This window comes from Apis mellifera, linkage group LG15 (assembly GCF_003254395.2).
Source record: "Apis mellifera strain DH4 linkage group LG15, Amel_HAv3.1, whole genome shotgun sequence".
Classification (NCBI taxonomy): Eukaryota; Metazoa; Arthropoda; class Insecta; order Hymenoptera; family Apidae; genus Apis; species Apis mellifera.
The window spans coordinates 5,114,297-5,136,751 of record NC_037652.1 but is presented as its reverse complement, the minus strand read 5'-3'; the positions used below and the strand labels follow the sequence as shown (position 1 = coordinate 5,136,751).

The 22,455-nt window shown below is 40.2% G+C and overlaps 1 protein-coding gene and 1 long non-coding RNA gene across 4 annotated transcripts in view; one reads left to right on the top strand and one right to left on the bottom strand.

The window, feature by feature from the left end:
* The window catches only part of LOC411569 (protein TANC2), a 47,264-nt gene that overhangs the window by 14,034 nt on the left and 10,775 nt on the right, over positions 1 to 22,455 (bottom strand). Inside the window, exon 1 of one of the 3 annotated variants that reach the window (XM_006561018.3) lies at positions 8,863 to 9,284. The exons of the other annotated variants lie outside the window; for them this stretch is intronic. Within the exon in view, the coding sequence (XP_006561081.1) occupies positions 8,863 to 8,926 (64 nt within the window). The 5' untranslated portion in view covers positions 8,927 to 9,284. Of the gene's footprint in view, positions 1 to 8,862; positions 9,285 to 22,455 lie in introns of those variants that run through there. 3 annotated transcript variants of the gene reach the window in all.
* LOC102654477 lies at positions 9,465 to 12,358 on the top strand. Its single transcript, XR_408976.3, has 3 exons — positions 9,465 to 9,912; positions 10,221 to 10,831; positions 11,161 to 12,358. It is a non-coding gene; the product is annotated as an uncharacterized LOC102654477 (long non-coding RNA).

The following is a 22,455-nucleotide window of genomic DNA, read 5'->3' as shown; positions in this document are numbered from 1 at the left end:
ATTAACTCCTTGATTAAAATTTAATTTCCAAGATTTTGTACGTACGAATAATAACAATAATCAAACGAGAGATATATTCTCAAGATTGGTTCTTAAAACCGATCCTCCGAATCCTTAACGAGAGTAAATAATTAAGGAGTAATTTTTTTAAAATTATATCAATGGAACAAAAAGGTATAACGATAATAATTTCGATCGATGATTCGAAATTCATCGCGCATCATCGATACGAAATCGCAAGTCTCGCGATCGATATTCCGTTAAATAATTAACTCCTCGACTAGGCCTCTTTCGAAGAGAAATAGATCAATAGAGGTTAATAACAAGCTCGTTGGAAAGGAAGGAGAAAATCGAAGAAGCGAAACAATTTCCATCCATCCATCCATCGTTCCTTTAGGAGGAGATTCCTCGACCGGCCGGTCTCTAATCGTCGCTCTCTCACGGAGCGGTGCACAGCGCTTACCTGTCCGTTTCCACGAGATAACCTGAGCCCTGGTCCGCGCGATAACGGCCTGCAGATAAGGCTCTACCCCGGACAGATTAAATCGTAGACGGCCAAAGGAAAATCTCCACCGTGGCGTGGGTTATCTGTCGTTTATCGTCGGCGGCTCCTCTTCCAGGATTAAAATCTACAGAAACATTGACTCTGTCCCTCTCTCTCACCTTTCTCACCCCTTAAAATAGGGAAAATTTCGCTTGGATCTAATTAAATCTGCGGAGGAGATTGTCCGGATTTAATGGTTAAGAATCTAGCTCGCTTGTCGATTTCTAAGAACGTTCGTGCAATTATTTGTACCATTATACGAGAGAGAGGGAGAGAGAGGTAGCGGGAAGCAGCGAGTGCTCGATTCAATCGCGCGTAACCGAGCGCTCGTTTGATCTTGTTGGTCGAAACGATCATCGTCCATTTCATCTCCTCGCGAAGGATGACAGTGATCGAACGAGTATGAGGATTCATTGTTTGCTCGACACACTTCGACCTATTCGTTTATTCCTTTAACGTTCCTCGAGTTTTATTCTCTCTCTCTCTTCTCTTCTTCGTTTCGCCAATATCGAAGATCGGTGGTCGCCTCCAGAAGGAGCCACAGGCTTCTTGCAAAAATATTATTATAACTTTTGCAAGCGTTATTAAACTTGTAATGATGGTTAAATGGTATCTTTGGGGAAACGTTTCTACACGCTGCTTGCTTTATGGTGTGGTGCTTGGTTTATGGTTTTTCTTGGTACGCGCGGATCGATAAACGCTGCGATACACGTATATACAGAGATCTGACCTAAATCTCATTGAATACGCATAGAATCGAGTAGATCGAGGTAGGGGAAGAAATGAAGGAGATAAGAGATATTGCAACAAAAAGGGGGGGAGGGGAAATTGGAAAGTTGTTAAACGGATGGCAAATATTAATAATTTTAAATTAAAACTATTAAACTACTCGAATTGGATTAAAATCGTCAGGAAATAACCGATCCGGGATTTTTAGGTTTAATTTATTGCAAAATGCGCGTATATCGAGAAACTCGTAAACTATAATAGCAACATCATAAATAAAATTATCTATGAATTTCATTTTATATAACAGTATATAACTATAAAGATATATGCGTGGCAAAGATAAATCGGATACTTTATATCGATCTAAAAACTGAAATATTGAAATCGGCGTTTCCCATCCGATAATTACAATTTATAATTCTTTTTATGGGGCAATAAAAATCTTTTCGAAGATATGAGATTAATAAATAAACAACATAAAGTTACATCCAGTCACGAGCCCCAATAACGAGTCACGATCCGTTCAGAGACACTGCATTTAAATAATATACGATTTGTTTTAAATTACCTTCTTGCATGCAAAACAATCGAAATTAATTATTGTTTGTCAAAGAGGAAAAAAAAAAGGAACAATGTGCCCCATATTTCAAGGAAGTGGTGATAATTTTTAAACGAATGAAATTCCTCTAATTTTCTTGTTCCTAGTATTCGGCCGATTAACAGGGCCCCACATACTCGACAACAGTCTGGAGCCATTGATAAGAGCTGTGTTCCTATCAGTGGACGGAATTAACCGTGGAGACGAGCCAAGAAAAGACTCGGTCGCGACAGAACTTATTTCGTAGGGTTACCGCGTATCCCCCCTTTCAAACAATCGATTTATCGCTCAGAGGATGTAATAATACGAGATAGATCGTTCGAAACATCGATCCTTCGAAACGGGGACTATATATCGACTCGCATTGAACTTCGTTTAGATTATTCAATCTCCCGCCAATGCCTCTTTTACGAGCCTCACTTTATCATTCGCTATTTAGATGCTTTGTTTTGTCGCTTTGGAATCAGGTAACTGTATAGGCAATTAGCTCGGTGTTAAATCGGTTATAAAATGATATAAAGATAATCATAAATTTTGACGCTCGGGGGGGAAAAAATGGATAGAGTAATAATTTAGATAAATTGATAAATAATAAGATTCGATGGAAAAGATAAAAATATTGATCAGAGGAGTCGCGTTCTTTAAAATATTCGATTCTTTTTTCTTTTTATAAGATAAGAAAAAATAAAGAAAAAGTACTTAATGTAGATTGATAATATAGATAATTGCATTAAGATAAATTATTATACACTTGAAACGTTTCGTAATCCCGTGAGAAATACAAATCTCAATTATTGTTATACATTTTTTACCAATATTTAAATCTTCAATTTTCCGAATTAGATTATCTTTAATCCCCTTGTTCTATCTTTGATTACAAAATAATTACGTAATAAACAAATCCACGCATATAATTAATCTCAAATTTCAAAAAATTCTTTTATTTTCAATAAAAATTGAAAGAAAATCTGGATAGATGAGAGTCATTTGATTGTGAAACACACACCTGTGTGCATCCCGCTGAGTGACCCGTAAGCATCCGCATCCTGCGCAGAAAGAGAGAAGAAGAGTCGTGTTGCACAAAAGCCAAGCAAGAAAGCCCTGTATGAACACTCGTGTTCAAGCCGATCGAAGAGGACTGCGCGTAAGAAGACTGGAATCCTTTTTCCTCTTTCAATACGCGTGGACGAAAAAGATGGCGCGCAAATGCATTTTGAACACGCGTATCTTGACCTCGAAACCGTGCTGATCTCACAACCGTCAGCTGTGTGACTCACTTTCTCGTGCCTCCGAAAACCCTTGTATTCTTTTCGAATTTTAACGGAGAATTTTATTTCACCCCACACGCGAGCAACAAAAGGATTTTAATAAATAAATCCACGGGAAATTGATTCTTCCTTTCATCCTTTCCTGGACGATCGTTAGCCCCTGTCGCACGGTTGTTACCGATTATATATGTTGGATGATTCATTTGGTATAAGTCTAGGAAAGAGTTTTGAATATGAAAGTGATTTGGAAATTGAGTCGATGACGCAGTTTTTTGAGGAGAAGAATTTTGATCCTTTTGATTCTAATTTCTCACAGAAGGAACTAAAATCTTCGAATAATTGTTACACTTAATCAATAATTTTAACCAATATTGATCCAATTTAATTTCCCTGCTCTTATAAATAGAGAAGATGATTAATACTTTTCAGTAATTCCTTCCATCATTTTCAATAATCTGTTCCCGATCGAATCCCAATTTCGAGCACCTTGCATTCCTCGAGTTTACCCAATTCCCTGTATTCGATTCAGCAGGCACGTCCTTCGAGGCCCGTTGCCCGAGCAGCCAAGTGCATTCCCTCCGTCCTGAAAATACAGGACACGTACGTATACGTCGCCTATACAATAGCTTGGAAAGTGTCAATCTCCTCCATGCTTTACAACCTTTCCTTGACCTGCCCGTGTCCATGCGCAAGACACACACATATGTACATATATATATATATATATATATATATATATATATATATATAGGAGATCGTGGGGCTCAAGTCTGGTGACGAGGGCAAGAATAGAGGCGAAGGGTCGAGAGCAGACACACCAGTCCTACCAGTCGCGTCTGGGACGTCCATTCTCAGAAAACCTGCCAAGTTAATAGCCGATGAGGCCGAGTAGGAAGTCCGTTGGCCTCACAACCGTCTGGCGACCACTGAGTGAGTCGCGCAACCTCGCTAATCCGCGACCATTCCATCCTCGTTTGGAAGAGAAACTTCGTGTTAAACTAGTTTTATAGGCATGGGACCTTTAAATCAGGATTTTTGCTCGTCCGCTTTTTTCCACGATTTCGAGAATCTCGGCGATCTTTCGTGTTCTCGTGTTTTTTTCGACCAGGAGCGCGAGGAACCACGCTGATCGGGACTACTAAATTTTAATAAATTTCCGGTTTAACTTTGCCTTAAGCTTAGCTTTGGGGGCCAGTTTTTTATTGCAGGGATCTCGAAAATTTTAACCATTTCTCGTGTTCCGAAGTTGAAGCGCAACGACGTGCCGTTAATTCTGGAATTTTGTCTTTGGAACATAAAGAGACTTTAAGTCAAGATTTCAATTTATTTTTCGAGAATCTCCATCATTTTTCATGGCTCGAAGTTAAAACTGAAGAAGAAATTAACATTTTTTCGTTGAAATAAACCCGAATTGCTTGCACTAAAATTCAAAAAAGTTAAGCAAGAAGAATCTTTCGAATGAAATTACCACTACCTATTTTCAACACCTCCTGTTAATTCACGCATCCACGGATCAATTACCGAAAATTCGAAGATAAACGGAAAAAATCAAAGAAAGCATGTTCGTGAAAGCAGAATTTGGTTGGAGAGACGCCCAATCCGGCACAATCCGATCGCAATATTATCGTTTCACAGCGATTCGTTCGCTCTGAACAACCGCCCCCCCCCCCGTTTTATCGTTTGCAACTTATCGAGATTCATAGAAAGATAAGGCTGACCTATAATAAACGGGCGCGAAGTAATCGGTATCGGTGTGGAAATCGCGTGGGACCTCGTGATCGCCGGCCGGGATCGAACTTCCAAACGCTCGTGCCCGTGGTTGCGTAAGCGGCGAGCAACGTTTGCCGAACGGTTCGTTGCCGCGCGTCAATCGGCCAGACATTTGCGAAAGAACGAGAAAGACGAGGGAATGTTGCGAAACACGTTTCCAAGTTTCGCTAACCCGGCCGCGCGGTTCATTCATAATCTACGGCGGCCAATTAAGCAACTTATCCGCGGTCGTCGTTGTTGATGGAAATGGAAAAAGGGGGAGAAGAGGAGGGAAGAGAATAGTTATAATATACGATACAGATACGTGGAGCAGGAAGTCGGAGAAACTGGATCTCGGTTTCGCGGTTTGAGAACGGCCGCAAGAATGGTGGATAATCGGGGCGGAGGGGGGGGGATAAAGGACAGGCTGGCTGGGTTGGAAAAGAAGGAATCGAGCGGAATGATTTAATTTGTGCAAGGCTGGCTCGAGTTGGCGATCTGTCTCGTTCCATCGATTGCGACATAAATCTAAGCGGGGGGGAAAACGTTTTACCTCGAACAACAGGTTGTCTCTCTGTTGTTGGGCAACAACAACGGCGTTATCTGAATGAATCCTAAAGCTATTGACCAAGCTTGCCTTGTACGATTGGTAATAATTCTTTATATACTTGTTATAAAAAAAAAGAGAGAGAGATAAAGAAGAATGAAAGGAAATTAATAAGATGTTACGAGGGATAGTTGTGAAATTGAAAATGGAGATTCTTTAGAGAGCTTCGATATGGATATAAAGCGTTCGTGATTAAACGTGGAGAGATAAAGAATAGAGAAAAATCCAAGTTCGTCGATGAAATGAGATTGTTCTGTTATGCAAATAGAGATAGAGAAATCTAATAATGTGATAATTAAAAAAAAAAAGAAAAAGAAAGAAAAAAAAAATTAAAAAGAAGAATAAGAGTTACAAAGTTCGTCAATAGAAATGGAAATTCTAGAAATGCAAAGGAGGAGGAGAATGTCGAAAAAAATATGTATAAATATGGAAGGAAGACGGGCGAGAGGACGTTGTGTTTCTTATTCAACGTGTGCATTGTTACACGAGGCGGCGTGCGTGAATTTCACGCACGCGATGGAATTCTTTTTTTCCGATCCGGGAGAGGGACGCGTGACGACGATCGGCGTCGCGTGAAGCCTGATTCATCGGCTGGCACCGGACCGACCAGTACCGTACACCGTGTATTTTCAATGAAGCTGGTAGAGTTCCTGTCGATGACGCGCACCGCGAACGCTTCCAATTGCAAATGCGGCCAGGTATGAGGTCAGTTGTCACTCGACAACTCGACGCCTGTACGAGGGAAATCGATCGTCCAAGACGCAATTCCTTTTTTTTATTGCTTGCAATTTTGCACACGTTTTCACCAACGGACAGTGTATTAATGGGAGGAAGGTAGAATACAAAGTGAGTATGATAATGAGGAAAGAAGGGTGGTCGATTGTAATGTAGACAATTGTAATTTTATTTTTATAATCACTCTGTGTAAATGTATGCACGTAAAAATTCGTCAGAGACAGATGTACCTACGAACGTTCCAATTCTTTCTTTCTTTCTATAAGATATATAAAATGTTTTATAATGAAATTAAAGAAAATAAGTATCGAAATATTGAAAATATTGAATAATAATATCTTGTTATTAGACTGCGAATATTTATGCAAATTAATATTTTTAAAAATATTGACTTAAACAAAAAAAATAGGACAGAAATTTATTTCACTCGCATTAAATATGATAATTAACGACTTTATTTTCAATTTATCTTATGTTTGTTCCCGTACATTTCATCACGTTTAAATTCTCCGCACTGCACCTATTATATTTCACGTTTAAAGTATAAACTTCCATAAGTTATCAAATCGCATATTCGTGACTCCGGGAGAAATAAATAGGAGAGTTCATATAAACGGAATTCCACTGTGCGAAGTTATATCATACGTAGGTAATAAAAATGCAATGAAAAATGGGATGGGGGGGGGGTGGGGGAAAAATCGAAAGCGGGGTTAAACGGAGAAGGATAAACGAAAAAGTCGATAACGATAAACGAAAATAATGACGGTCTAGGAAAGCCAAGCGTTGGCTGTCACGCTCCAAAAAGTAAGCGTCAATTACGCCATTTAATTGAGTGCAACAGGTGGCCGGTGACCGAGCTGATGCCTAGCGCGAACGTCGTTGGCTGCCCCTTTTTCGAAATAATAAAAGTTTCCTGGGAACCAGTCGGACGCGTGTACCGAAAACGGAAGCGGCCGGTTCCACTCCGTTGCAGAGGGGCAAGAATATATAGCGGCGACCAGTTTTCAGAGCTCGCGAGGCGTCCGCCTCCGGAGACGGCGATATCCAGGGGCAGTGTTAACATCTTCCTTGTCGACTCGTGTCGACGCCGACCAATGAGTCACTTGTCACGATTTATCCGGAGATAAGGTGCGTTATGACGTAACGAGGATGCGTCGTGATCGACGAACGTTCGAGAGATTATCATTTCAGAGAAGAAGAAAAGTCGAATCGAGATTGACAAAGATGTTATAGAATTGGTTTTTCAGAAATCTCGATTATTATTAGTTATGATGTAATCGATTAATTCTGGGTTATGGATTTCAAGGAAAAGAAAAAGTATTGAATTAAAGAAAAAAGAAATTAATAGAGAAAGTTTTCGAGAAAGAAAAGTTGAATGAATAGTCCTTCCGTCGATTAATTTTTGATAAATTTCTATATTTTTCTTTAGTAAGAAGTTTGGAAGAGATTTTTATGTTTAAAAAGATCAGGTGTCGGAGAAGAAAATTGAATCGTGCCAGTTTCAGGCCCTCAGACGAAAAAATTACAGTGGTCTCGCTGGAAGTTGTTCCCTGGCAACCCTTCATTACAAACGACTAGACACGTTGGTTTTCGTGTTCTGCGCTCGTAAATTTCGAACGGTCTCGTTGTTACTCTTCATCCGTTCCAAACTCACGAAAAGATCGGTGAGAAATTAAAGTATAAAAAAAAAATTAATAAATTAAGAATAATAATAAGTTATGAAATGATTGTCAAGGATACGAGGATAATAATTCTAATGGCGACCTTGTAACGCGGACGATTTAAAGAAACTTGTTTAGACCGTAATCGCGTCCTCAATGATAAGAGACAGTGAGTAATCTAAGCGCCATTTGAGCTCGTCAGAGCGGCATTCCTCTTTCTCGAATCTGGTTGCATTCCTTGCTAATTAAAACTATCCCTCGCATTAACGAAGCTTTCGTGTCGCGAAGCACTTAGTCTAAGATCGAGAAACCAAGAACGCGCGAAAATCTTCCCGTATAACTAGTTCGAGATAGTTAATTTCGTGCTGCTGATAGACGATCGAATCTGAGATAAAGGATGAACGTTGTACGTTAGCAAAATAAAAAAAATCTTACATCTCTAATCGTTGCTATTTTTCGATTCTGTTATATCATAATTTTCATTTTTTCCTTAAACTTGAAAATTTAATCGAAGAATGAAAATAAAACCAGTTGAAGAAAATTTAATCAGAGAAGGAAGATTTACGCGTAAGATTTTGAAACATCATCCCGAACGAGATACAAAAAAGATCGAATAATCTTTATACTATACTTTATACTATGAGCTCTTTGTTTCCAAGTCAGTGTTAAAATCGAGATCGTTTCTAGATCGAATCAGTGACACTCCGATGAACACAGAGTTTCATCTTTCCGAGACCCAGTCTCTCGTGAAATATCGGCGAACAGTTATTCCATGGATGAACCGTTTCTCGACACAAACAATTTCCAGGTCCCAATACACAAGAAGGATGTTGGGAACCAAGACCGACACCTTTGTGAAAGGTTGTATTCGGGACATCGAGCCCGTGGTTCGTCCATCCAAAGGAGTCGTGAGCGAATCGTGAACGACCACGAAAGATGAGAAAGCTTAAAAATCTCGCGTGTAAACTCACCGAGCACGGAGAGGCTGAGCCCGGAGCCTGGCCTCGGTGATCTGTGCCTGTCTGGGGGCGCCATGGCGTTGCTTCAAACGGGTGTACGAGGCGCCTTAATCCACTGGTAGACTCGTTTCTCTCATCGTACAGTCACAAACACATTCACAATCGAATTCGTTCCCGAACACTGGAACGTGAATCCTTTTTCGATTCGAATTTCTTCAAGGATTCCTTTGAGGCTCGCGTTCGATTGCAAGAAACGCACGAGGATGTTCCTTCTTCCACCACTGATTTCTCATTTTATCTTTTCTAATCGATTAAAATGGCAGGATAACAGTTCCCGCGCGCGCGAGCGCGACCACGCCAAACAACGGGAACGAACTGTTGTATATGCGTGAAAATGAGCGTCATACATACAACGGTATGCACTCGACGAACGTTGGCCGAACACTGACTGGCAGACACGAGCACTCCACCTCGAGCACCGGTCGACTCGCGTGACGCCTGATTGGCTGATTGGTCGACCGGTCGACTGGCTTGACTGGATAGATGCTGGTTATACTCGACGACTTCTCGTCTCGATCCTCACGGTCGACTCTTCCGCCGAGTTGCTTCGATGTCTGGTCTTCGCGCTTGCGCATGCGCGGTTTCTCGATTCTATTGAGTCTTCTGCTCAAGAGCAGCGGCTAGCCTGTGTATACTTGCGGTTCGAGAGAACTTCTTTTCTTTCTCTTTTTTGTTTCCTCTTTTTTTTCTTTTGGAGGGAATTTTAATTGTGCCACTGAATATATAGGTCGATTCAAACAGAGCTACGGAAACCAGAAGAGACGAAGATACTTTCGAGAAAGTTGGATTTGATCAAGGACAAAATATGCTTTTTCCGTTGTCTTCTTCTTATATCGTTGCATAAAATTTGTGTTTTCTCTAGAAAATCTCTAGAATCGTTTAATTTTTGACAAATAATTTCTTAATAATCGTACTTTTACCGATTTTCTCGGATGTTGACGGATTTTTTGTGAGGTTAGAATCGTAATGTCGATGAAAAGAAAATTGTATATTTTTATTCATGTAAGTATAAAGAACTTTGTTGTTCTCAATTGAATGACTGATATGTTTGTTACTAAATTCTAATTAACAATCTATTTAATGATATTCGATAATATTAAATCGAATAATTTAATTATTTCCGTTTAAATAAGTATTATAATTAAGATATTCGTACACTCGTGAATAAAAGTATATTTTTCAAGATAAAAGGTAGGCGAATAGACTTCTTATTCTATATCACAATTTTTCTCACTCAATATTTTTAATTGTCCGGTCAAATCTAATAAAATTATACAGTTTATATCGCAAATAATCGGTTTTATTTCCAGGTTTGCCGAAGTTCGATCGTTGCTTGAATCCGCGACGCAGAAAACGCATGCTTACGCAACGATCGCTCACTTATTTAATAAAACAAAGTTACGACTAGTATCGAGCAGTAATAGCACGCTCCGGGGAATGCTACTGTTGTTCACCCGTCCAATGGCGAGAGAAGTTGACACAGCCGCTCGTTTATCCACCAGGCGTGAACGAGTCTACCACGTGTATGCAAAAGTTCTCTATGCAGGAGTCCTTGCATAGTACGCATCGAGAACCAGAACACCTCAAAGGCTAATAATCTATGCGTAGTGGACAGTTACGAGCCGGTGTTATTCGAGCCGTACCTTTCGGTTTTAACCTATGTTAATCCAACATTTGGCCCTCGACTAACGGTCACACGTTGACTTAGGTCTGGTGTCTAACGAGGCCAACCTTATGTCCATAAGTTGTTATTTTATAAGATATATTTCTGTTCACGAATTATGGATTAGATAATAAATTTTATAAGAAGTTGTAAGTTTATGTTACAGCTATGAAAGGCAATGTTTACTGGCTGTTAATATTATAAGGAAAATTGATTATGATTATACTATTGTTGTTACTAAAATAGATATGAATATACGTAAGTATTTTATGAACAATAATAATGACGTGAGAATAAAAGTAAATAGTTGAAACTATAATTAACTAACTGTATTGATAAGTAGTTTCATTATATACCTTTGTTTATAAGTATGTGGATTTTGTTGGTAATTTTAACACTGGAATTACCAAACCAAAATTATGTTTCTGCAATTATTAATTGCAAAACATACTTTCGATAAAATTCATTAATGATTTCATAACATTCTTTAAATAAATGTTGCGGTTGAAGAAAATGTCCACGTATTTATAGACTGATAAATATCTACTGACTTATAAACAGAAGCACGTCTATATTAAACATTACAGTCATTGAAAAATCTGAAAGCAGAAGACTCAAGTGGTTAGTAGAAACTCTAGTCCAAGGAGAATGATGATATGCGATCACGCAACCGCGAATACTCTCGTTCGCCCACAAGGTACTAACTGCGCGGCGAGTTAAAGCGGAAGTAGCGTTGAAAGGACGCGTTCGATTCGCGTACGCCCACCACGACTATCCGTACCATAGGAGAGGACAAAATTTAGAACCATTCAAAAACGCTTTAAGGCTTTCACGACTCGAGTTGATACGATCATTTTAACCTCAAACTTCCTATATTGCGCCATTATTAAAATTAGAGGTCAAAACACATTTGTGCAACTAAAATCCTACATTGATCTTTCAAAAATGTTATATGTTATCAACATTTATAATTCAATCAATAAAAATATGTCAATTTCGATAAATATTCTTTTTCGATCGAGATTCGAAGTTGTAGTCCGAATCACACTCGAAAATGAAACGAGAAACACGGATCTCGCGAGATAAACGTCTATCGATTTAAAATCGAGGACATGATTCCGAGCGCATAAATTTGACGGAGACACGCCGCGGTTCGATTCACGAAGCAGGTGTAGCTCGGTCTAGGATTCAATCTCTGCCAATGCCCTCCCTCTACCATCCCACTTTCTACTTTCACGTCTGTTCGATATACACAATATCTGCATAATACACGGTTTGGCGAATGCGCATCGAGGAGGATTCGACGTGATCCTTGGTCGTGAAGGAGAGGAGAGGACGATAAAAAGAAGGTGTTCCAGGAAACGCGACCGATGCTCTGCTGCATTCACAAACATTTCTCTATCCTTGCTCTGAGGCCGCCGATCACGAGAGAGCCGTCTGATCCTTTCTCGTTCCTTCCAGCCGATGGCCCCTCTACGGGGTGACCCGATCTCTCGAGCGCCGCGACGAACAGGTTAAAGTAGCTCCCGAGGCGTGTGTACGTAAGTAAGCAAGTACTTATGTACGTACGAGCAGCCTACCACTCGGCCTACCAGCCGTATTATTACGTGTCGCTTTGCGGACCTTACGGCTCCCGTGTGCGCGCATGTAACAGGTTCCAGCCGCGTGCAATGGTCGTCGGCAAACTGCTCGCGGAAAGAATCGGAAAGAAATGACTTACGCACGAGTTAATTCGAATCGAATAACGTCCAATTTTGAGAAAATTGACATTGAAGAAAATTTTGAATTTCTTAGTGAGAATTATATTTAAAATTTTCTCTATATAAGAATCGAATATATTGAAAGATTTATAGTAATGATAATATTATAGAATGGCAATGTGATATTGAGATGGAATATTTTTTGTTTAACGCTAGGCTTTCATTTAAAAAAGTATAAATTAATGAATAATAGGTAATACATAACATTCAATCTTTACTATTCCTATTGTCACAACAAATACCACAGTTCAACCACAATTTCTATGATTCATGTACCAATTTATATTCTTTCAGCGCTTGAGAGTCAAGAGTCAATTTTTAAATACCTACCCCCCAACGGATACCATTGACAGGGTTTGAAAAGTGCAAGGGTTGCACAACGCATATGGTTAATATTGACGAGGCCAAGTCCCGGTGAAAAGCCGTGATTGAAAAGCGGAAGGTATAAGCTGTATACCCTTACCCGAACATTTCTTCCCGAGGAAAAAAAGGATTGGTCGGCAACCGAGAAGGGAGCTACGACAAATTAACTACGCATGATCCTGAGAGATAGCCGATATCGGTAGCAGAGTATATAGCGGATCCTGTGTACTGGAAGCTATGTGTGTTGTACCGTGCAAGTCGGTCCTTATACGGGTCTCGACACGAAGTTGGCTCTTCCTCGAGCAAAAAGAACCCTTCATGCCTTGCCACGACTTCGTACCACGTTTTCGATGGACCGTCGAATACGCACGATACCGTGCACGATCCTGTGTTTCTATATTTTCGAAACTATGGTTAATAATGGACATTCGAATTTCAACTTTGAAATGATTCGAAATTTTAAGACCGTGAAGATTTCAAACGGTGATTTTCGAATATATATATTTTCGTCGTTTCGAGCGATTGGAAATGAATTCCAATCGGTAACTATGCCCGATTGAATATTATTACCAGTCTTGGATGCAAAGTGCGAATAGTTCGTGCCTCGGGCTACCTAGATTCTAGGAAGAATCTAGTGGTAATTGCCATGATGGAATATTCAAGTTTTGAACGATGATCGAATTGATTATGGATAAGATCAATGTCGAACCAGTGATGACCTATATAATTCCATGGACTCCCTTCTTTATTACAAGCCACCGCTGTAGGAGAAGCTGATCGAAGCTGTCTCGAAGCCATTAATTACCTGTAGCGTCACAATAGCTACCTGCACCTTCCTAGGCAGGTAAGCTTCGACTAATACTCGACTTTCTTGTTCCTTCGAATCATCGACACGCGATTCTCCGGTCAAAGATCAACGCCTGGTATACGATCTCTAACATTATAGGGTAAGAGAAGTTAATACTCTACTATGATCGGACTAAATGCATACGCATTTCTAATATTTTGGTTAGCACTTGCGCGTCCACTTTTCACAAATTAAATTTTTGAAAGCCAAATTTTTTTTGGAGAAAAAAAACCGTGTGAAATATTGGAAATGATTTAAGAGAAGGATAATAAAATCGTAGCGATTAATCAAATTGTTTCTTACGTCCAATGCAATGAAATATCGGAGGATGTCGATCGAAAAGGCTCGCAAAAATGGCGGAATCTGCCGGCAGGGAGCAACACTGATTTTCGAGAAGAGCGAGTCTCGATTAAAAATGACGCGTTCGTGGCGAGGTGCTCGTTTAATTACCGATGCTCGTTCCAGCGTGGGTTCTCCGGCTTCGTTGCACCGCCACGGGCCCGATCCCGGTCCGCCCACCCGCATCCGCCACACTGGCCTACGTGAAAAGGTGCGATAAACACACCTTTGTAAGAGTACGTAGTACGTAACCGCTGTCCACCGATCTGCGTCGCTCTTTAGCTCCGCGTTTTTCCGTATATCCATTCGACTTTCGCCGTTTAACGCGGTACTTGATCTTTTTCACTCGACATTCAATAATAATATTGAATCTGAATGAAATTGAATGGAGAGTAAGTAAAGATTATTTTATAAAAAAAAATTCTATCTCACGTAAATTTATGATTCTTTTATAGAATTTCTTTTAAAAATTTTTCCCTTTGACAATTCTTCTTTAATGAGAGAATTTCATTTTAAGTTCTTCGTTTGGGATTCACAAATTTCACTCATGATCCTTTTCACTCGATATTCAATAATATTGAATCTGTGAAATTGAATGGAGAGTAAGTAAGATTCACAAATTTCATTCATGATCCTTTTCACTTGATATTCAATAATATTGAATCTGTAAAATTGAACGGAGAGTAAGTAAAGTAGATTATTTTATAAAAAAAAAAATTCTATCTCACGTAAATTTATGATTCTTTTATAGAATTTCTTTTAAAAATTTTTCCCTTTGACAATTCTTCTTTAATGAGAGAATTTCATTTTAAGTTCTTCGTTTGGGATTCACAAATTTCACTCATGATCCTTTTCACTCGATATTCAATAATATTGAATCTGTGAAATTGAATGGAGAGTAAGTAAGATTCACAAATTTCATTCATGATCCTTTTCACTTGATATTCAATAATATTGAATCTGTAAAATTGAACGGAGAGTAAGTAAAGTAGATTATTTTATAAAAAAAAAAATTCTATCTCACGTAAATTTATGATTCTTTTATAGAATTTTTAAAAATTTTTCCCTTTGACAATTCTTCTTTAATGAGAGAATTTCATTTTAAGTTCTTCGTTTGGGATTCACAAATTTCACTCATGATCCTTTTCACTCGATATTCAATAATATTGAATCTGTGAAATTGAATGGAGAGTAAGTAAGATTCACAAATTTCATTCATGATCCTTTTCACTTGATATTCAATAATATTGAATCTGTAAAATTGAACGGAGAGTAAGTAAAGTAGATTATTTTATAAAAAAAAAAATTCTATCTCACGTAAATTTATGATTCTTTTATAGAATTTTAAAAAATTTTTCCCTTTGACAATTCTTCTTTAATGAGAAAATTTCATTTTAAGTTCTTCGTTTGGGATTCACAAATTTCACTCATGATCCTTTTCACTCGATATTCAATAATATTGAATCTGAATGAAATTGAATTTTATTATAAAAAAAAAAATTCTATCTCACGTAAATTTATGATTCTTTTATAGAATTTTCTTTAAAAATTTTTCCCTTTGATGAGAGAATTTCATTTTAAGTTCTTCATTTGGGATTCACAAATTTCACTCATGATTCTTTTCACTCGATATTCAATAATATTGAATCTGTGAAATTGAATGGAGAGTAAGTAAAGTAGATTATTTTATAAAAAAAAAATTCTATCTCACGTAAATTTATGATTCTTTTATAGAATTTCCTTTAAAAATTTTTCCATTTGACAATTCCCCGAGAATTTCATTTTAAGTTTTCCTTTTGGGATTCACAAATTTCACTTTCAAACCATCACACAATTACATCATTAAAATTTCCCTTTGCCGAAAGATCTTTATTCTTTTATATTTATAATTTTCGAATTGAGAAAAATTCCAAAGAAATTTAACTCTCAAAACTATCTCATAAAATTCTTAAAAGAATCTCGATTTAAAAATTCTTCCCCCCCTCGAAAGAAGTTTCATTCCAGTGTTCCCTCATAGACGAGTTATTTATAGAGTTTAATTATAGATGGACAGTAGCGGCAAAGGTTCGGGGCGGGCGAAAACAATGCGTGATTACACTTCGAACGCAAAAGTGTCAAAAGTATTTATAGCGTGGCGGGCACGATGTCGGACAGTATGCCGAAGGGCCCGATGAGAGGAAATTATTCGCGTTACTTCGAGCTCTTTCTCTCTCTCTGCCGACGCATTAGGTACAATTGGATGCGTGGGCAATGTTAAACGTTAAATCGTTCGTCACGATAGGAGACGATGCGACGAGATTGCTCGCCCACGTACGAATTTCCTGCGGCACCGACCCGGTGTACTTTATTCGGGTCTAGGTAGAGGAGGATCACCGGCCGATCAATGGCGATTAAACGGTGGTCGTTACGGTGTCTCGTTTCTACCGAGTTGAAATTGCTCCTGCAGGATCTGTGGCCGCATCGGTGGCCGTGAATTGAAAGAAAATTGGTGTTCGAGTGAGCAACTTCCAACGAAAGAGGAGGAACGAAATACAGGAAGAGTTGAAGAGTTTTATCGAGTATCTTTTCTTCCTATGAATTAAAAATATTCTATTTTATGATAAATGATAAATGATTATTGAGACGATAAATTTTTGTTTCATTTTATAATAAATTTTTAAAATTTGGAATACTGTGCTTTCGATTCAGTGATTATAACAAATTACTCATTGATTTATTGTTGTTTCAATGTCACTTTTGATATTCCCATATATTCTTCCAATATTATTATATTCGATATAACATCAAAAATGAAAATTTATACATCTATAAATATAAAAAAAAAAAAAATTAAATACTCATATAATTTCAATTTAAATTCTGCTAATACAATCTCTGCAAATAAAACAAGTACGATCTAACACTTTCGATTGCCAGTGTACATCCTCGTTAATTTGTAAGTCGCGCGAGTTAAAACTGCGTTAAAACAAACGATACCCGTTGTACTTCACACGAAACCGGCCGTGTTCCCTTTGCGCAGTGGAACGAAGTACAGAGAACGAAGATAATATTTCGGGGCACGAATTTACAGAAATTTACGACCGGTCCTTTCCTCTCTCTCTCTCTTTCTTTCCCCCTCTCTCTCCACTCGAGGCCCTATCTTCCGAAATGAATCTCCGCCGCGTTGCACCGGTCCTTGTGACCTTAACGCCGGTGAAACCGATTCGATGGATTCGGGGTACGGGGAGATCTGGTGGAAAAGAAAGAAGAAGAAGGAGAAAAAAATTTCTATGCCCCGCACAGAAGAGATTCCACGGCGTCTACGATCCCCCCGACTACCTGTCGAGTGACGTGGCCCGGCCGCATTTTTTCCCTCCCCCTTTTCTCGTCATTAACCCCCTCGCGCGGACTCACCCCTTCTGCGGCGAATTCTTTCGTGGAATCCGTACACCGAGATTCTTCCCGTCGTGGAATCTTTGTCTTCGTGGGATGAAACGTCTCGTTTTGCTCTCTCGGGTCGAAAACTCGATTCTCGTTCGACTTTCACGTGTATTAACAGCTCGGCGAGGATAAAAAAAGAAAGAAAGAAAAACACGAGAGGAGAAATCTTTGTCGATGGAGATCTTCATTGATATTCGTTGTAAAACGGGAAATTGAAAATGTGTTTCGAACGTCTGTCTGACGATAAGAAATTAGAATTAAGGAATTTGTTAGCATTATCGAAGAGAAGATATTTTACGTGTTATTGTAAATTGAAAAAAATTATAGCAACTTTTCGCAATTCTTCTCCAAACGCAGCGTATTACGAAACTGTATGTTCCAGGATGTGAGATCAAAAGGCACACAATGTTCTTCCGAAAACGAGGAATCGTTTAACGAGCCACGACAAACATTGAAACCGCGCAAAAGTAGAAGGAGGGGGATAGATAAGTCTTCTTTTTTTGCGGAATATACGTAATAAAAGGCGTGAAAAGTTATTCAAAAAAAAAAATACGACAAATGGGCGACGAACGTTATATGGTTGCGTTATACGTGTGCCGTATATTAATATCTCCTTTCGACCCGTAGGATACTAATTACCATTGCCAAACGCGAGGTTAAAGGCATCGTTACACGTTTGTGCGCGCGTGTTTCAGGAAGAAATAACACCTCATCGTTTTTAACGTCAACCTTGCGAACGAATACGCTCGGCCGAGGTTGAATTATAACCTCTGAGCACCGTGCGTGCCTCGAGGTTTGGCTCCTCCAGGACGATCCTCGATGGAGGAGGGGAGAAACCGAATTTATTTAAAACCCCCGCGAATTACGATCAATTGAACGATTTCTCGATCGATAAAAGTATCCTCCTCGAAATTCCGCTTCTTTCGTGGGCGAGGAGACGATAATTGTCCAAGGGACGGGTAAAAACTCGCGGCGAGTTTTTATTGTACCGGGAAATTCGAGTTGCGCCGAAGGAAGAATACAGCCGAGAGATTGCCGAGCCTATATTTTCTTTCCATCCTCTTAGCACCGACAATCAATTAAATTACCTGTAGTCTTACCTGTAATGGAAAATATTTCGCGCTACCATAAATTCCTCGAGTTCCTTGACTTGACTTACGATGTCCTTTCAACCTTTGATTCAAAAATTTTCCTACTAAATCCTGTCTAACCCGCCTCTGAAAAAGACTACGTATTAACACTAATCGATATAATTCGAGTAGAAAATTGGAGTCGAAACGAAAAACTTTCGACCGATTCACGGACTACCAGATCTCGTGGACCACGGTGAAATACATACCGTGGAATCGGCAGACCAATAACGGCGGATACCTAGTCCGCCCACGTGGCCACCGCATACAAATCCAAATTTACACACACACACACACGTACGCTGCTTGAAGCACGAGTACGTAATTTCGCGTATTCGTGGCCTGGTCCACGAATACGAAGGCGTCGGCGGGGGTCGGAAGAGGCAGAAACGAAGAAGGAAACGAGACACCGGTTTTCCAGCGGTGTTGCATTCATGAGGCCGAATGAACGGACGGCCGTTGCACGCTCGAACACGAATTAAGCTTGTCCCCGAGCGTAAACGCGCGGCTACACGGGGCCCGGACGTGTCCGCTCGCGATTTACACTGAATGGCCTCCTGTCACGTGGGTGTTGAACGTCGATACACGCTCGATCGGGACGAATTAAGGCGTCTCACGTCCAATTTCACGGGACAAAGATCTTCTTTCCACGGATTTCGATTCCTCTTCCCCGCTGCCGCGCGTCAAACCTCCTCTGTTCGATACCCTCTCTGGTGGAAGGCGGACTTTCACGCCTTCCATCCTGTCCTCACGAGTCCTCATTTGCAACACAATGCACGGGGAAGCGCGTGCGCGACACACGAGGATCGACACACGTCGGATATCTGGTTTGACTCGACGGTCAGGGATGAGTGACAATGAGGAGAGACAATGATCTTGACGCGAAAAATGTAATTAGAAAGTTCCCTGTATACGTTGATATCCTTATCCTGTGATCGCGACGATATAACGACATTTCAGAGGAGATGAAGTTTTAATTGAGAATTTTAATTGTTTATATCAATTTTAATGATTATGCGCAGTACGAAAATGTAGTTATACATTTCTCTTCACCATCCTTTTATATCATATTGTATAAAATTGGTTGGAGGATAAGTTCGATTTTATCGTAAGAGAGTATCATATATCGTCTCCTGACAGATAAACAGATCTGGACACGTCATTTTCAAAGACCACCTAATGCCTAACGCATTATCTCCGTATTTAAAACAATCTCAAACGAATATAATCAAACGAATTCTAATCTATACAATTTAGAGTCGCAACTACGCCTACCGTCCCTTCGATCGGAGACAGATTGACGACGCTCCGTATAACGCGCACAGGTTCGTTCCACTGCTTTTCCATACCCCTCCATTACGTTTATCGAGCTCGATTCCGAATTAAAAACTTCATGGAGTATCGTAAAATCCGTGGAAGGACCACCAAAAGCGCGTACAAAACGTTTACTGCCCGGACGAAGTGGGAAAAAGTGGAAGATGAGAGGATATTCGTATACGCGAAAACCGCTCGCAGATACGCGTGCGCTCGCCCACGCTCGCTCCTACACGCCGCGCAGCCGCTCCTTCCACGCACGCTCGTTCGCTCAGACACGCTCGCTGCCTTGGTTCATTCAGTCGTTCGAATCCTTCTTTCATTCAAGGCCCGATACACTTCGATCGAGGCACGAGGCCGCCTCGTATAGATAGGCACGCGTGTGCACGTGCACCCGTGACCGTTGAACGAACGAGTGCACGAACCGACTATACACCTACTATACGATCATAATTTGTCCTTCTCTCTGTGTTACAAGATACGAACACTTGACGAATATTTTTCTAGTCCGATTCTTTCCGCCGAGCGGTTTCGAATGCTTGCCGCTAGATGGCTCATTCGATTTTACTTTCTCGCAAGTGATCGGTCTCTCTTTCTTGCATAAATCCTCCGTGCATTATTAACTTTGAATATTAACGTCTCAAGCGTTGGAGAGCGAAAATTTTTAAGATAGAATTATAAATGAGTGCATCTTCTCACAATTATTATTTTATTTATCTTAATATACTGCTCTTCTTTCGATCGTATCTCTTTCTTCGAAGTTATCATAAAGATATTCTTTAGCATTTTAAAAATATCATTATACGATAGGCAGATTTTTAACGATAACACGATTAATATCGCGATCACAAAAGGGGCGTCTCGAAAGTTCAACGCTTACACGCCGGTTCTCACGAGTTCCCGCGAAAGGGAGTTCGTTTCGCATAAATTAACTCGAGTAATTATGGGGCAATTAAGAGAGGGAGAGGGAGATAATAGGAGAGGCGTAATTAATTAACACCGTGCAACGTTGAAATTTCCAAACGAATATATACCTATCAGTCCATTTAGTCCAGTGATCTAGTTTCTCTCGTTCTCTGCCTCGATTATTCTGCCTTCGCTCTCGCTTCGTTTAAATAAGAAAACCGTTCGACGTAATTGCGGATTTTTTTTTTCTCTCTTCGCCTCTCTCGATAACATCTGCGCCACGTATACACATTTCGAGCGTACGAGCTCGCGGCACCATTCGATTTCTCGATCGATCGGGCAAAAAATCGATCGGCGTTACACGCGCCACACGTGAGGGCGCGCCGCGTGAAAAATCGGGCCACGGGAAAAAGGGACGGACGTACGAAACAAGGTGGATCGTGTCACGCCGCCGTTGGAGCAAATTGCTCCAATGTCCCTCGTATCGGCCGTCAGATCTATAACAATAACGGTTTCGATTACGTTTTACAACATGTGTACCGTGTTTTATCGGCGGGCGAGGTGTCGGTGCAGGGGGGCCCGATAAATGCACCGACAACACAGGTTGGGCAACAACACGGGGCCCGGATCTCCCTCGGGCGAGATTGGTGCAACCGCTCTCGCGAAGGGTAACGAGTAGAAAACGCGAGAGAGGATCGAGAGACCGCAATACCATTCGCGCGAATTAACCGTCCAAATGATGTGTAATTTTCACATAATTACGTCGCCCTCCGGGTATTCCATTATGGAATACTACACTTGCTCGCTTGATTAATTAAATTTTACAATCGAGCCAACCTTGCTGTTACACGCCTCGACGTATAAATATTTTAATCGCGGGAATTTAACATATTTATTCTTAAGACGAAATAACAAATTTTCTCCCCTATCTTGAAGAAGAAACGTAATGATCAATATATATATATATGAAAATCTCCTATTTTTATTAAATTAATAAACGATTTCAATTAGACGGGGAGAATGAATAAAGTTGTTTCCACGTAATTCAATAATAAAAAAGAAACGCTCGAAATTATATTAATACACTGCTCGCAATTACACGCGTACGATCTTCTCATTCCTTCCTCCGAGACGAAATATCGCTCGCCTTGAAACAGTACTTTCACGATTTTCGTCGCAGCGACCCAATTAACGGAGAAACCTTTTCACCGATTAACCCCAGATTCGATCGAAAATCGCTCTTCTCCAATCTCCAATAAAAATCAATCCTACATCATCTTCTGAACTAAAGCTCCACGAGATTTTCTACAAAAACCTCTCTCCTCCTCTCTCTGTCCATTGCCAGTTTCTGAACGCTGCGAGTGGAAGGCGTATATTCCCACGAAAGAAGAAAAACCCTTGGGATCGGCTCGTTACGATCGGTGGCCGTCGGTGCACGACGACCAACATCACCGACAACCACCACTCAACGCGATTACCATCTCTCCAGGAGCGTGCACACTCGCCGTCTACACGCACTAAGGCCGCTCCTAGGCGTTTTTTCGCCGGAGGATCCTACGTGCTCGAGATCCTGGATCTCACGAGGGCGCTGAAAGCCACGTCCCCGCCAGTTTTATGCGGCCGCGATACGTATATATATATATATATATATACACGCGGCATTGCGTCTACTACGTGTCCCGCATGAAACCGGCCGCGATATGTCCCGATGATCGTCCAGATATCTCGAAGCGAATGCGACGTGTTGGACGCTTATCGTGACGAGCGAAGAATCAAAAGAGAAAGTTTGCGCGTATGAATGGA